This window comes from Melopsittacus undulatus, chromosome 4 (genome assembly GCF_012275295.1).
Source record: "Melopsittacus undulatus isolate bMelUnd1 chromosome 4, bMelUnd1.mat.Z, whole genome shotgun sequence".
NCBI classification, from domain to species: Eukaryota; Metazoa; Chordata; class Aves; order Psittaciformes; family Psittaculidae; genus Melopsittacus; species Melopsittacus undulatus.
Window position 1 is genome coordinate 23,339,633 of NC_047530.1, and position 17,806 is coordinate 23,357,438.

Here is a 17,806-nt window from a genome sequence, read left to right on the forward strand (position 1 = left end):
CACATGCATATTCTTCACTGAAAGCTAAAATATTTAACATGCAAGTGCAATTTTTGTTCAACATGTAAGGAAAGAAACTGGTTTACTTGTATTACAGTGAGACCACCTTAATATGGAGGCAATAAGCTTAATATTCAAATCTGAAAAGTGTTTGCTTGGAAGATGACCATTTTGCTGGTTTGATACACCTGTCACAATAAAAAAAAATAATATAAAGTTTACAATATCCAGGTCCTTACATTGTCATTACCATATTGTCTGGGGTAATTGTAAGGGAGAGGTTTCATAAGCATGTCTGTCTTCTGAGTCAAGATAATTTCCAGACACAGAGAACTGTCTTGTGAATCATGCAACAGATGAGTCTTACCACAGTAATTTATTTCTTAAAAATCTAGTTTATTGCACTTGTCTCAAAGCACAAACAAAACAAAAAAGCTAAATACAGAAATAAAAGTAAAAAACCCATCCTAATTTCAGTAAAACTACCCTAAAAAGTAGTCTGATAAGAGCTCTTGACACCAATTTAATATTAAGCACCATAGCAAGGTACAGTATTATACAGTAAACAAACAACTAGCAAGCTCAAGCCATTACTAAGATGACTTTGAAAAACGTAATAGAAAAGTGTCACTATTAGATACCATCACTGTACTTGAGCATCGGGTACTTGGCAGGGCACAGAGAATTACTCATGTACCTTCTCCAATGTGATGGACTTGGGTCTGCCACAAGGTATTTTTAAATTTAATTCCAGCTTCTTGGGGTTCCAAGATATCAAGCTACGTTTGCATAAAACAGACTGGGTTGCTTCATAAGCTGATTCCATTACAATCCACTGCTAGACAGGCTAAAAGAACCCTCTGGGGTAATCTCCATATACAGATGAGATAGCAGTGAAGCAAACATATAATTTGTAAAAGGGAAACAAATCTGTACTCTGTGTTAGACTGAAAGATAAGACTGAGAACTGACAGCCAGTATCACAAGTACTACTAAAGCTAAACTGAGATAACTTGGCTCTCTCCACTGATTCACATTCTCACCTTGCACCACGTTTGTTCCGAGTTTAGTGCAGTACACGCATGAACTATTCTGAAAGAGAACAAAGGTTAAAAACACATCCTTTTCCATATGTATTAAGTTCTCAAAACAGAAACATCCCCACTTTTCAACTCTTAGCCTTTTCTGAAACCGGCTCTTTTACAGTATTGGTTAGCAGCTGCTTAAAACATTCTGATGATTTATAAGCTTAGAACAAACACAAAATAACTCCTCCGCCTACATACTGAACTCAGGTTCTCTCATCTATATTTCTATTGCTTAAAAAAGATGAGGTATCCTTCAAAGAAGATATAGCTTGAAAAAAAATAAACTACAATGATTAACTTAGGTTATTTCCCAGTTCATCACATACCTCTGCTGCAACATCTGTTAAGTATAAGACACTTCAAAATTTAGCTAACATAGCTAAAAATCAGAATATTGTTAAGTATTTTCTCACAATATCACAATTTTTAATGGGATATATAAGTAATTCTATCAATTACCATTTTTCCTTTTAATACATCTAAGTACGGTACTCAAAACAATTTGAGTCCAAATGTTAAAGCACTGGCTGGAGGCACAAATACAGCACAACAGGAATTGTGAAAGCTGCTTTATACATTCCTGCTTTGTACTACAACCCAACACGCAACTTCTTCCTATTCCAAAGTGGGACTTACCCGCCACAATCTGTCAGCTTCCTGATGGCTATGAGAAATGGGCAAAAGTCCCCCTGATATTAGGTGTAATCCAAACTTCTCCCTTGTGAATTAAGTCAAATTATGAACCAAATTTCTACGAATGGAATATTAGTATAGCCTTGCATATATTTATATGGAAACGGATCAAACCGAGTTCATTTCAACACCAACACTCTGTAATCATGATGTTCTGAGATCCTGCTACGAAATACTTTGTCACATTTTCTTCCATGCTGCAAGAGAAAATAATTCTGAATATATGTACAACAGCCAGATAGCATTCCAATCAGTTTGGAGTTCCAAGTACACGAAGAAATTGAGAAATGCTTAATGTTTCTGCTGTAGAGAAATATTTAATGAAACAGAATTTCTTCTCAAAATAAGTACACATGTATTAGTGTGCATGCTGTTGTGAAATAGTCGCTTTCACTGCTAGTAGGATTAATTTAAGAGTTGTATTTCCAAAGGAGGTTCTACAGTAGTACAGTATAACAACTGTGGTATGCCACACCTAAAGAGTCTCCCAAGAGATAAGGGAACAACCAAGAGAATTCACAGCTTGGGGCTATTAACAGATAAGTTTTTTAATACAAAAGTGCTAATATCACAGGTTCCAATATGAGTGGCTTTTAAACCCAACATTCTGTACATACATTATAGAAATTGTCCTCCTGGTTTGTTTTTTTTTTTTTCACTGCTTCATGAGCTTGAGAGATTTTATATCACTTCCCATTCATCTTCAAAATCATCAGGGTGAAGCAGAACAGAAGTGTCATTATTTTTCTGCAAACTATGGGAATGGCTAAAGGTCTTAGTGAGGCGCTGGAGAAGGGATCCTGAAGTACTGATTGCCCACAGTTCGTCCAGAGGGGTCACTGCAAAGCATAAATTACCCATCTTTTAATTAAGATAGCAGGTTCCAATTATAAACATTAAATAAATAATATTTGAACCTGTTTTCCTAATAATACCCAGAGAAGATTTTTACTAATGTGATAAATTACCCTTGGTGAAACTCATGGTCAACAAAGTATTTATATGCAGCTCCCCCTGCACATCTCTCACAGCACCATCAGGCAGAAGTCAAAGCAGACATCACAATGTTTTGGACTGTCAGACAGAACCAACTTGCCTGTTAAACGTGAGACATTTCCAGGAATCTTCTTCCAGTAGTCTCCTGCTGGATTCTTGTCAGTAATGCCATATCGACGGGCTACATCTCCATTAGGACAGCGTGCCCAGACAGTCCTTGTACTTATAGCCAGCTGACAAGCCTGCAAACCTAAAGATAATTGAGCATGAAGAGGGAATAATCACAGGCTTTCTTATATACTAAATACACTTGCAGAAAAGTTCATTAAGAGAAGATGGCAATACTGTAACTTGTTTTATATATCCTTATATTAATAACAGAGAAGAACTCTCCATTATAAAAGGCATAAAGAAATACCTAGTTTTCAAGGAGTTCTTCTCAGAAATTATTGTCAAGGAGAAATTCAGGACTATATACTTCCTTACACTTACTTTAGGGGAGTTGAACAGAGCAGATGCTACTGGAATCTGAGCTTCTGGACCTGTGTAAGCTGAGTATCAGAAAGCAGGCCACTTGTAGCACATGAAGCCCTGGCTAACAAAAAAACTTTTTAATTGCAGACTTTTTACTCACAGCATGTATTGACCATAAGGACATCACATCATGGATACATCTTGTTATGTGGCCACAAGCAACAACCAATTAGAGGACCTTTATAACATACTTCTGGAGATTCTTCTGTATTTTACTACCACATGGGGAATAATCCATCAGTCTGTTTTAAAATGGTTAACATTATAGACCTTATGGACTTTTTCTTCCCTCTTCCCAAGAAAGCAAGTACTCTGCAACTATGTGTCATGCATTTATGCAGCGAAAGATTTTTAAAAAGCAGACAGCATCAACACAAAGTTATTTAGAAAGAAGCAAGTAAAATGTAGTCTTCTTTAAAAGCAAGGCAAAAATGTAATTACCTAATCCAGAACACATCCAGCACACAGGATTGATAGAAAGATGTGCAAAATAGCATCAGGGTTTTTTTGCTAGCCACATCTAGACAGGAACCATATGTCATATCACATTTAAATGCAAAACTTCCCACAGCACAGTACTCTCCTATTGCTTAGGAATACTGTTTTCTATCTAACTGAAAGGGAACTGTGCCATTTATTAATTCAGTGGCAGCAGCTTGAAATAACACACAACAGAAGTTCATAAAACAAAATCATACTTCAGTTAGCTACTGGTTTTAAGTGAAACCAAGGTTCTCAACAAAAGGATGCTTATCAAGTATTTTACTATGTTCCTTCAAATAAGTACATTTGATGGATGGAAAAAACCCATTTGATTTAGGCATTGCTATCCAATTTGAAAAGCGACAGGGAAAAAAACCCCAAACCAACAACCATACAAACAAAAAACCCCACAATGAGAAAATGGCAGAAAGAACAAGGAATCAATGCATTGATTTTTACCTGGTACATGTTCCCAGTCAGTGCCTACAGGCATTTCATCTGTAATTCCAACTCGTACATGGACATTCCATTTGCTATCAATTGCCCACAACATCTGATCATTTGGACTTGAATGAATGCTGATCAGGTTGATCCCCACTGGCTATAAAAATTAAGCACAGTGTTTAAACTTTGTACTATTCTTTGTACTATTCTAACACTTGTTCTTCACAGAAGTATGCAAGAGAAGTAAAATATTTACCAGATACTAAAGACAGGAAGAAATGTAACTGACAGTTTGTCATTGTACAAAATTACCCATTTTCCAAAAAGTCAATCCCTTCCTAAATAGAAAAGGAACATGAATAAATGTCATCCAAAGTTACTAGTAAAAATGTTCAGCATCTGAGTCTAATAATACTAGTATCTGCAGTCAGGGAGCTTCAATTGCAAGCTGAAGAGGAAACTCTTCTACTGAAATGCATAAAGTGCAGTATTTTCCTCTTCCCATAATTTTTTCTAACATAACTCTGTATTTTATTCCTCAACATATACAAGCAGTAAATTTGTACAGTTTGAATATCTTCTCTTCACAATGAAATGGCAAGCTGCTTTCTTCCCTGTACTCCCTTCTACAGGAATAAACCCATGGAACTCGCTGCAGACCACTGCAGTATGGGAGCAGCCACACCTGTAGGAGAGTATCCACAACACTGTTGGTAAACCCAAGTGAAACACGCTTCCCATTCCCACTCTGCAGTCATTCCTCTGTTTGCTTCTATAGAGATTTGCCTTTACTACTATTGAAAACCAGTGTTACTGAACACAACATTTTATAGATGTCATAAAGATGATGATTTTGAGCAAAATACATCTGCCAACACATTCAGTGAATGGCAAATATCCTGCAAAATATGTACTTTAAATAAAATGCTAATAAGAACACACAAAAAAGCTTTTTTCCACATCAGCCTAATAAAGGCACTGAAGAAGACAGGAAGATGCGTGAGACCTCACTTGGAGTACTGGTGTCCTCAACATAAAAAGGACATGGAACTGTTAGAACAAGTCCAGAGGAGGGCCACGAGGATGATCAGGGGACTGGAGCACCTCCTGTGTGAAGACAGGCTGAGGAAGTTGGGGCTGCCGGAGAAGGCTGCGTGGAGACCTCATAGCAGCCTTCCAGTATCTGAAGGGGGCCTACAGGGATGCTGGGGAGGGACTATTCATTAGGGACTGTAGTGATAGGACAAGGGGTAACAGGTTGAAACTTAAACAGTAGAGGTTTAGACTGGATATAATTAAGAAATTCTTTACTGTTAGGGTGGCAAGGTACTGAAATGGGTTGCCCAGGGAGGTTGTGAATGCTCCATCCCTGGCAGTGTTCAAGATCAGGTTGGATGAAGCCTTGGGTGATATGGTTTAGTGTGAGGTGTCCCTGCCCATGGCAGGGGGGTTGGAACTAGACAATTTTAAGGTCCTTTCCAACCCTAACTATTCTATGATTCTATGAAATACATTATAACCTCACAAAGAAGCCTCACATTTCTGGCTTTTCTGGTCTCATAGTGGCCTCACTGTGAAAAACAGAACAAGCAGCTCTTCGCACGTATAAACCTAGGGATACAGAAACATAACCTGCATGTATCTGTAAACACACAACCCAGTCCCAGATGGGCTTTTTGTGTACCTAACAGTTACCTGGTGGCTTTTGCTTTTAAAATTCTGGTGCTGACATGTGTCTGATTCAGCTATAACCAAGTTCGACTTGGTTCACCAAATCAATCCTGCGTATTTACGTCACAGGCCTTTGAGACTATCTTCTCATGTTTCTGTTCTCATTAGGTACTTGCCCTTCTCTGGAATCTTGGGGCTGGCAGAGGGTTGATGAAGTGTTTACCTCCAGTCACAGTAAATTCATAATGGCTGCAGTCTGAAAACTTACAACATACTTTAAGTATTTTATAATTTTTATAACAAGAAACAGGTCTTTACAGCTGCAGTTAAAGATTAGAGTTCTGTTGTAGCAGAACTCTGTGCAAAATCTGTGCAAATCTATAAATCTGCTGATAATATTTCAGAGACTGATAACAATGAAAATTAATAAATTATTTCAGTGTTGCCTTTTCTCAGTTGGTTTAACTTCCAGCAGCATTCATGAGATATATATACCTTGACTATGGTATGTGTCATATTTGTAATGTACTGCAGACTGTGGAATTTTAAGGAATCTGTCACCAGTCTCTCAGCCTTCCTCCTCAGATGCTGACACACCAAAATGTTTATAGGTTTATCCACAGTACTCATCACAGTGACAGACTGATGAAACATTAATGGATTTATTGTTGTCTAATTAATGGTGGAACACTGCTTTCATTTGACTTGTGGTGCCAAAAATTGCTAAAATTAGAGTATCTCAGAAGACTGACTGCTTTAGCCAAGAAGAGAGCACAGATCCTCATGCTCACTGGTCTTGTACCTCAGCTACAACTCTCTGTCCTTTGAAATTGTAGATTTTCCATTAGAGCCATGAGCTGCAACACATACCAAGTATGTACTTTTCAACATTTTAAAACTACATACTAACAGATGTGAATATCTTTACTATCTGCTACAAGTAAAACCAACTCAAAATAGTTTGCTAGTACCCACATGTCTGACGAGAAAACAATGCTGATCAAATGAAGTAAACTTGAAGGAGACACTTAAATGACAAATTATTAAATAACAACAAGAAATAGTGTCTATGCTAAATATATTTAAGCTATAAAGTTGTCAATTAGCTTTATAATTCTGTTAATTTCTGCTCTTTCTGCAAATCATGGAGAAATAAGCTTCAGTCTGAGAATTTCATTTAAACAATAGCATCAAATAAAACCCAAAATAAAAGCTAAGGCATTCACCCTTGCACCTCCCACGCCCTACTACTCAAAAGTTTTGTCTTACCGTAACTACTTCAAATCACAGCTGAACCCAAACCACAATGGTTCAACTTCTTTGTCAAGAAGGAAAAGACAAACATACACATGCACACAAAGAGGGCATCAGAACATTTTCTATGTCACTTTTCAGGAGCACAGAGTCCATATAATCAGCAGACCTCCATTATCTCTGCTCTGCTGCAAATATCCAGGATAAGGAAGACTAAACAGAACATGCTCAGTCTGCTGAAGCCCAGTCCTTCTTGTAAAAGGTTGACAGCTACATGCAGCACAAATATTATCCTCACCTTCAAAAGACAAACTCAACAACTTCAGTTGGTCCAGGCCAGGCTGTAAGAAAGTCATATCAGACATACTTCTCACACTGCTAAGTATTCTCTGTGTTATCAGACCAAAGTGACTGTTTTCATGGCTAGAACACATCCAGACCTATTAACTAGAGTAACAAAGAATGCAACGGTGCCTAATACAGGCCTAACTATTTGTATATTATTTTCTGAGCTCCATTTGAATGAAGGTTGTTAGGCACTTTTGGCATTAGAGATAACAAGAAAGCACAAGCAACATATCAACTAGAATGAGCAGTACTGACTAGAATGCTTTACATTCAGACTTTGAGTAGGACAGCTTGGTAAATTAAGTGCCCCTTCTTTCTCTGCAGAGAAGTTGAAGGCAATATACAGAAGCATATGGAGGAAAGACGAATCTATGTTTTGTCTTCCTGGAAGCTATGTGTTCTTCAGTAATGCTTTCACTGAAGAGTCAGAAAAAGATTACTTACTGACTGAAAAACTGGAGTACTATTTTTCTCAGAAGCCCTAGAATGACATGACCCTTTCCCCCACTTTTGGCTTTAGTGAATAAATACACAAGGGCCTGAGTTGGATATCTTTAGTATACAGCTAGCACAATCAGGAAACAAAAGGCAAAGCCAAGGAGACAATTCTTTGACCTCTCCTTTGTCAACTGTATGTTTTTCATTCCAAGAGTTTTTATTGCAGAAACATGGGAAAGACAACATACAGTATCAAATACTAGAAAAGGTCATACCAAACCCATGCAACATTATAAAGCTCAACAGAATCATAAAATACTTTCAAAATATTTAGTACAACTGTTCCTTAGAAGAAATTAAAAAGAAAAAATAAAAAGTAGTAATGCAATCACTTTAGAGATCATACAAACTACAGGCCTACTCAGGTGTGCCCAACTTACTCTGGTCACACTGTCTTATACCTAAGCTTCTGAACTGTAGTGTAGGAGATAAGCTGTAACTACCACTGAATGTGATTTTAATAACATACTGAAAAAAACGAACTACTGCAACAAGAATAACTAAGTTTTTACAGAAATTAAGTAAACACTGTCTGCAACAACTTCCCATGAAGCTGAGCATACTTTAGCGTGAAGTAATAAAAAACTTGGTTACTCAGAGCTTTGCTTAGACAAGGTATTTGTTTTGTTTCTTAAAAACACAACTATAATGAGCATCAGTAAAACACACTCTCATGCAGGCTATGCCAGTAAAGTGCACCTCTCTAGTTTTTGAAACTGAAATACTTAAACCATGGGAAGAAAAGCATTTTTGTAAGGTAAAACACCCACATGTTTTTAACTTCAGTCTCAGGGTACAATTACTACTCATCTAGTAGTACTCATCCAGTGCTAAAGCTGTAGGCTAAGCACTGTTCCAGGTAAAGCATGGACCCCAAATACAAGGCTATGCAATGTGTTAAACTACTGGATAAAAACAACAGCACTAGAGGGGTCAGAGATCAGAAGTGAAGTCACTGCCGCCCAGACAGATGATCTCTTTACTAGGCTACACATAGAATCATAGAAGAGAATCATAGAATAGTTAGGATTGGAAAGGACCTTAGGATCATCTAGTTCCAACCCTCCTGCCATGGGCAGGGACACCTCACACTAAACAATATCACCCAAGGCTTCATCCAACCTGGTCTTGCACACTGCCAGGGATGGAGCATTCACTACATCCCTGGGCAACCCATTCCAGTACCTCACCACCCTCACAGTAAAGAATTTCTTAATTATATCCAGTCTAAACCTCTGTTGTTTAAGTTTCAACCCGTTACCCCTTGTCCTATCACTACAGTCCCTAATGAATAGTCCCTCCCCAGCATCCCTATAGCCCCCTTCAGATACTGAAAGGCTGCTATGAGGTCTCCATGCAGCCTTCTCTTCTCCAGGCTGAACAGCCCCAACTTTCTCAGCCTGTCTTCACACAGGAGGTGCTCCAGTCCCCTGATCATCCTCGTGGCCCTCCTCTGGACTTGTTCTAACAGTACCATGTCCTTTTTATGTTGAGGACACCAGAACTGCACACAATACTCCAAGTGAGGTCTCACCAGAGCAGAGTAGAGGGGCAGGATCACCTCCTTTGACCTGCTGGTCACGCTCCTTTTGCTGCAGCCCAGGATACGGTTGGCTTTCTGGGCTGTGAGTGCACACTGCTGGCTCATGTTCATTTTCTCATTGACTAACACCCCCAAGTCCTTCTCCGCAGGACTACCATGAATTTCCTTTTTGCCCAACCTGTAGCTGTGCCTGGGATTGCTCCGACCCAGGTGTAGGACCTGGCACTTGTCATGGTTAAACTTCATGAGGCTGGCATCAGCCCACCTCACAAGTGAGTCAAGGTCCCTCTGAATGGCATTCCTTCCCTCCAGTGTATCAACAGAACCACACAGCTTGGTGTTATCGGCAAACTTGCTGAGGGCACACTCAATTCCATTGTCCATGTCAGCGACAAAGATATTAAACAAGACCGGTCCCAACACCGATCCCTGAGGGACACCACTTGTTACTGGTCTCCAGCCGGACATTGAACCGTTGACCACAACTCTTTGAGTTCAACCATCCAGCCAGCTCTTTATCTACCGAGTGGTCCACCTATCAAATTGATGACACTCCAATTTAGAGACAAGGATGTCAGCCCAACCTCTTCTGCCTTGCTTAGTTCTTAGCTTCATTAAATTTGGGTTCAGCAGACAGGGTCCTCCTACAAAACAGACTATTTCACAGATCTACAGGACAGGACATCCAAACAGCAGAGACCCCACAACCCAGCCCCCAAGCTCCCAGGGAAGGCAGCCGACTGCTAGGCTGGTCTGCAAACAGAGGCTGTTAGCAACTCATCTGCTTACCATAAAATGGGGAGACATTAATACACTATATGGGGAGGGACCTCCAAGTCCAGCAGCCTTCCCAGGGTGTCTCCTTGCTTTGTGTGGACTTATTAGGTCACTGAAGCTCTCTTTACTGACCAAGCACTTTGAGCTTAGCACCCACCTTTGCTGCCCCAGTTTACTTCACAAAAGCTAACCCCTAATTACAAACCTGTCAACTGAATCCAGCCCCCACCCCAGCTTTAAAATCAAGCAAGCTGAAGTTTAGTCACAAAAAAAGAAACAATAAAAGCTGCTCTAACCAGAATTCAGAAAATGCAGAATTTAATGAAAATGAAACAAAAAAAAACCAACAAAAATTCCCCCAAACTCTTAGTTTATACTAGCATAAGTAATTATTTTTTGACAGTCTCAAAGTCACAGTTCAAGTATTCATTCCTATTAATTACATACTTCAGGCTAGCACTTGCTATGAACACATGAACAGTTCCATGGAAATCAAAGCACATGCTTGCTAAATCAAGACACATATCCTTTACCCATGAATTTTTCTCACTCCTACATTTTTATTTTTAAATTGCATAATTCTGGAAAACTCTCAAAACTCAATGATAATTGTAGTTACTTTATTTACCCAACTAATGTTCAATATATTTTTAATTGGCTTCAAAAAATAATTAAAAATGCAATTCTGTGTTAGCTAAACAAAATATGGGCACATTGGAAGAGTGCAGATATGAGCCTGCTTCTAGTACAGAACAAATTAAAGTATGAAAACTGAAGGTTCTCCTTCCTACAGTTTTTGTTTCCAGTGTAAGCTAGTCTCATCAAAAAGGAAACGCACCATCTTGAGATCATATTTAAGAGGATACGGAATGACGGTCTACTCAGTTTTCTGGGTGTATCGTTTTGCATACGTTTTGTGATCTGAAGCTTCTGGTGCTGATAATAATTGCTATCTAATGGGACAGGCTGCAAACATGCTTTTCTGAACACCATGATAGCAATGCCTTAAAACAAGTATCAGAAAGCTGAACTCCAAAGCAGAAACAGACAGTGCAATGTAGTGACAGCAGTTTTCTTAACTAGCAACAAAATGGAAATAATAAGCACTGAATGAGCAATGAAACTGATGTGAGGCAACTTTAGTAAAAATGTTAGAATTGCATTTTTTCAATATCTAAAGCACTTTTTATGTAACTTAGAATTTCTAAGAAAGGAATGCCTGTGAAGAATAGTACCCATTTGAACTTAAAATATGATGGTATTTTAAATCAGCTAAGTAAAACACACTGCTGCAGGAACTTTGATCTCCAGTACTTATTTGCAACCCACCTCGATACAGTTACTACTGCCAAACAGTTTTTATGTACATCAGCTTGGAACATGCAGTTCTCCAAGAAAACCCTCTCCCTGTTAATGTCTTCAGGAGGCATCACATGACCAAAGAGGTGGAACAACAGACTAGCTAGTCTGGTCTGTAGATCACCAGAAAGTTTTATGAGCATATTACCTCTTCAACCTAAGCAGAATTGGTCTAGTAAAAGATACTTCCTCTGCATCTCATCTTAGCACTCTAAAGTAGAACTCATAGCAACTTAAATGTCTGTGTAAGAGCTAGGTAATGCAAGCTAGTCTGTGCTAGTGAAAAATCAGACCTGAAAAGAACAGTCACGTACATCAAGAAAGAGCAGAGTTTTCCATGTTCAAAAATAGCATGAATGATTCTGAAGTAAAAGTTATGAAGCATTTTCAACAGAGTATCATCATCCTCCATAATCCAGTTCTTAAAAGAGAATTTCAAACAAACCCTTCCTACATTTCAGCTTTGATTCTGGCACCTACCAAAAGAGAAGTAATGGCAAAATCTGATCTCAAGGAGTGCTCATTGCTTCCTCCTGTAAGTACCACTTAACAGAAAACTGGCCTTATTAGAAATGTCTCTGAAAAATGCAAAGGCATGGCAGATGGCAGAGGAAGAAGGTCTCCAGATTTGCATTAAGTGCTCTCTAGAATTTTATTTAAAGAGAGGAAAGGAAAAAAAAGCTCATGACAACCATTTCTAACAAATCACCACTCATCCATAAGGCCCAACAAACTTCTCTACACCAAATGCAGATTAAGAAAAAGGAAGGTATTGAAAACAAATGAAATGTAGCGTGTATTGATTTTGCAGAATTACAGACATTTCCTAAACTGTAATTGATATTTTTAACTACCATTTGCTCCACAGTCTTAAGAATTTTTGAATTACAGTGAAAGCATGAACAGTCTTATTTATCTCTTTGGTGGGGTGGGGGGTGGGTGTGGAGAGAAGAAGGGGGAAAGGGGGGAAGGGGTAATGAGAAAAAATTAGCTCCTCCTAGATCAGTAAGGATTTCTACTCTCTTCTCTTACCTGTGATAAAGTTACACAAAGAGACAATCACCAGGTTGTTTATGGAAAGAGTGGTAATCAAGTTTCCCTAACTTGAAATGCACGTATTGCACAAGACCATTTTATGGCAAGCTAAGCAAAGCAGTACTGCTGAGACCTTAGGAACTAGAAAGGATCAACGAAGCTTTGTGCAGCAGCCAAACATAAGCTCCTTTTACTCCACCGCTCGGACAAACTATGTGGATATTTAAACAGACCTCTTGATTTACCAAAATTGCTTTTTCAATCCTTTTCTTTATGACATGTTACAAAAGAGCAAAAGTAACAATTAAGCAAATGGCAATTAATAAAATGTTTTAATCTATTTTTAGAGTAAGCCTGATTGTTTCCAAGCAATAAACTCATTACAAATACTTGTCCTGATCTTTGTTTCCTTTAATCCTTTTAAATAAAGTTCTGCTTATCTGATAGATCTCTTAATGTAAATCTTAGAAGGTGGTTATTATGGCCAGTTTTTATGTTAAGCAGCTCTTGTAGAAAGTGAGCTTTCTCAAGATCAGCTTTTGTCTCATCTTTGTCAGAAAATGACAAAAATGGAAGCTGAAATGTTGAAGGATTTTTTTTCGAACAAGCATTTTTACTTGATCAACTTCTACTCCATAATCATCCAAATTAGTCTTATCTACTATAGCAATTTTCTATTTAATTTTTAATGATTATTCATTTGGGCCAAAAATATGAAGCATTAAATCTTCGTAACTATATGCGCACGCACATATATAAGCATACTTTATAGTACCTATGTAAGTAATATTTATATTTTCTGCTCATTCTTTTAATTAAATTTAATGTATATTGAAACATGCTACATCAGATAATAGTTTTATCCTATTTATTAACAACAGAATGAAAACCACTTTCTATTTCCTGGACTAAAATTGTTTCAACAAAGAATTTTCATCAGCTTTGACAATGTCCATGAAGAAGCTCCCTAAAAACTGCTTAGCTACACAATTATTTTGACTTCTATGACGGCAGAACAGAATGGATAAAGCACAGAAAACATCTACATATAAACTACTACTGCTCAAGATACCATAATGATGCTGCCAACAACTTCTAAAGTGTTGGATAAAATAAAGAAGGGGGAGGGCAGAGAACATAAAACGTTTTGGTTTTATGTCAAGAGATACTGCAGTAGGGACTTAAAGAGAAGAGTAGCAAATGAGAATGGCTTCAGTCTAGATAAAAAAACTTCCAAACCATAAAGCATCAGAGAAAAGTCACAGATTTTAGCATGAATAAAACCTCATCAGAACTATTGCCTCTGAATATCTTTGTGAAGTTCTGCAAAGATGGATGCTCTGCAATTGCAGCACGTCTTTAACGAGAAGTGACACCATAAAAGCAGAGTCTGTAGCTGCTCACAAGCTGCTCATGAGTCATGAGATCTGGGATATGGCAAGTCACATTGGCTTTGACATTTACCAGGGAATGAAATATCCATAGTTGGTTTTAAATTGCATTATTTGAGAATGCTGCTGTACTTAAAGCAAGTGAAAGGCAATTTTGATTTTGTTCTTCAAACAGAAAATGACTGAATCATTCACAAATACTTCTTAGAGTATTTCTGTTATTCTGAAGATAAGAGTGGTGCAGCATGAACTGTGTCAAAGTCAGTTAAAGGACAGATAGCAGTAAGGTGCTCCTAATAAGCAAATACTGTTCATGGAATAGTCCACTTCTCAGCCATCATGTTGTATTTGTTATCCAAACACTAAGCCAGCATTCCGAAATAATTTTAAAGCTAAGATATTTTCTTATTTTACATTAAGCCTTTGTAAAAGCATGAATGGCTGCTCCTTCAGTACTCTAATGTATTGTTTTAACACACTAGAATTGTCTCAAAATGAGCATGTAACCCACAAGTTTTAATCTTCTTTGCAAGCAATGTTTGAATTTTTTCCCTTTCATATTGACTCATTACATTTGCCATGTCAGGTCTTGGCAAGATAACGTGAAAGAGAATGACACTGCTCTGGGTATCAGAAGGTTATCATTTTGGAAAGCAACATCATTCAGCTTCCTGGATAAGCTGATAGGAAATAATTTGATTTTCAACCCTGTCCACTTAAAGACATTCTACAAAAGGAAGTTACTGCTAAATAATGAGCCACAACAAATCCCCATTTCTTGTGAACACCTTTGAGTAATTTCATCTACTTCACTGGAGTAGCAGAGAATGCATTCAATACAGAAAAAACAGTATCAGTGCAGAGAGACAGCTTTTCAGGCTATTTTCCTGCATAGGAAAATCTTTGGTAAGAAGATACAAGTTCAATTCTCTGTCTCTCGGCAAACCCTATTTTAAGTGGAAAACATACTGGAATGTGTTTTGCCCCCTTTCTAAGAATACTACCCTTATGGAAGCCATCATCCGCAATATCCTGGTCTCCTCTTCCTGCTGCCCTACCCCTGTTAGCAGGGAAAATTTGTCTCTTACAGATTACAGTAAAGAGTCACACTTGCAACACCCAAAGAACAGTGTTATCTAGGCCTTGTTGCAAGTGATATTGGTACTTATTTACTAGCCTGTTCTGCTCTTCTGCAAAACAAGGTGCCATTTCTCCAGGTCTAACAGACTACATTCCCAGTACAGAAAAACAAGTCTAACCAGTGCTGTGCTAACTGATGGGATGCAAATCTGCAGCTTCATTTCCCTGCCTTTCTTTGCTGTTACACCCTGAGATTCACGGGAGCTAATAACTGGCCAATGAAAGATAAGCAGAACTAAAAGCAAATGATGTAAAAAACAAATAAACTATTGCAACTCCACTGCCACAGATTTACTTTTATTTCTTAATATGCTCTTTCAAAAGTACCACATATTTCAAAATGTTCAAAAGAAGTTCTGCAACATTATAAAATGTAAATCAAGTAAGCAAACACACAGTGCTACTATGCTAGGTCAGCAGACAGCTCAACTGACTTCATGCCAAGGAGCAAAGAATGATCAGTAGTCAGAGGTCAGCTTTTTTACAGCAATCCCAACCCACACCATAGATATCTCTCCCTTTTCATAGTTTAACTTGCAAAGTATTAGAGCAGCAACAAAACCAAACGCTGAAGTTTAAAGAAAGATTAAAAAGGAAACCAGATGCTGGAGAAACATATTTTGTCCACCCCCTATATTCAGAAAAGATGATCCCAGGGTAATTTAAGAAGTTTCTTTCCACTGTGATCCTCCCAGCTGGCAGGTAGAAAGGATACAAAGTTTGCCCATTCTGGGAACAAGGGCAAGAGTTGGAATTGTTCTACACGCTTACTAACTACTGGATGAAAAGTCCCTAAAGCCAGGCACAGCATCCTGGCAAACATCCCAGACCCACATGGGTGAGGACAAAGGAGGAGGGAGGCAGGCACTTCAGTGCCACACCACTTGAGCTGAGCCTTCCCACACCTTCTTTGTGCTGTCGGCCAGTCCAGACTTCTGGCTAGCATACAGCAGATACTCAATATGCAGTTCAAGGCTGCATTGTACTATGTGCCTATAAAGCTGGGTGTTACAAGAAGAGTAAACTTTCATTAAGAATAGAAAGGAGAACAAAACCTTCTACTTTTGTGTTAAAAAAAAGCTATTTGTAATTTGGGATGACACAGTGCTGAGTCTGCATATTCAGAGTACATTATAATCCTAAATTGTTCAAACATGTGAGACAAAGTTTTAAGCTACACATTTAAAATGTGGCTCTATCATTTTCCATGAGTGTTAAAAATTTTTCAAAGGCACAACACTAAACCACTATGCTATAAAGAACTGTAATCAACATTTTACCTGTATAGGTGGCTCAATCATTATCCATGCAGGAAGCATCAAACTTGGGTTAAAAGGTTGTGTTCCTACACGGAAATAAACACCACCACTGGTGTCACAGGCCCAAACATGCTGATTCCCACAGGTCAAGCTGATCAGCTTTACAGTACCTAATAACAAAGAGACTATTAGCAACCTGGCATTTTTCTTTTGAATTCAGCTAATAATGAGAATTTTATTTAGACTTGATTAAATCAAACTGGCTTTAAACACAATCATGTAAAAGTGATTAAAATTTAATGCAACTTAAAAGAGGAAAAAACCCCACTAGATACAATGAATAAAATCAGCAGGTAGTCTATGTGAGGTACTTCTCTTATAAATCTAAAATAAATGGTTTAGTCATAGGATATTGCAATTTCTAAAACACACTAAAAATATACTATTAAAATAACCAAATTCGAGCAGGGAAACATTCTGTGACAAATGTTATCACTGCCTAGCAAACTTTCACATGACCTGATATGAACTTTTGTCGGTAGCTGGCCATGCTTGTAGACTTCTGAAGGTGTTGATCTGCTAAAACATTCAGCAAAGAACATTCCTAATGCTACCAGCGCTTTAAAAATATCAGAGCATATGGATTATGCATTTCAGTATTAACATACCAGTGTCATATCAGTAAATAAAGGAGCCAGTTCTCAACTGGATTTATATTCAACAGTGTACTTATTTATTACACCTATCTCAAAAGCAGTGCTTTAACCACATGTAAGTCAGCAACGTGAAAACAACACTGCCAAATAAGTATGTTCTGGAATTTTGGGGTGGGTTGGGTTTTTGTTTGTTTGGTTGGTTTTTCCATACCAAATCATACCCAAAAGTTTGCAAAGATAGTAGAGAAGCATAACTGCAGTTCTGGACTAAAAAGAACTAGCTAGCCAGATAGCCAACTGTCAACTGGAACACCTACTCTTCCACATTCATTATAAAATAGCCATGTGACTATATACATCACATTTGATTTTGTTTTTCCTTGCAGTGCTAGGACAACACCATGCTAAGTAATGGAAAACACATTCTACAGAAAGAGGGACCCAATCAGTACAGATGTACTATAGAAGGAATGCTCTGGTCAGACTCCCAAGCTTAAGATGCTAAAAATAGGCCTTGCTGGCTGATTGAACATGCCAGTGCTGCTTGGGATATCCCATTCTTGGTAACAGTTCTCTCTTCAGTGATGTGAAATCTGGCAACAACTCCTTGTAAAGTGCACCAGATATAGCATTCCTG

The 17,806-nt window shown here is 38.1% G+C and overlaps 1 protein-coding gene across 1 annotated transcript in view; it reads right to left on the bottom strand.

Annotated features, from left to right (window-relative positions):
* Nucleotides 1–2,416: 2,416 nt before the first annotated feature.
* TECPR2 (tectonin beta-propeller repeat containing 2) overlaps nt 2,417–17,806 on the bottom strand; it is a 44,277-nt gene continuing 28,887 nt past the window's right edge. Inside the window, exons 17-20 of the mRNA XM_005149560.4 lie at nt 16,535–16,683; nt 4,254–4,395; nt 2,878–3,027; nt 2,417–2,620 (exon numbers count right to left, since the gene is read on the bottom strand). Coding sequence (XP_005149617.1) covers nt 2,463–2,620; nt 2,878–3,027; nt 4,254–4,395; nt 16,535–16,683 — 599 coding nt within the window. The 3' untranslated portion in view covers nt 2,417–2,462. The remainder of the gene's footprint in view (nt 2,621–2,877; nt 3,028–4,253; nt 4,396–16,534; nt 16,684–17,806) is intronic.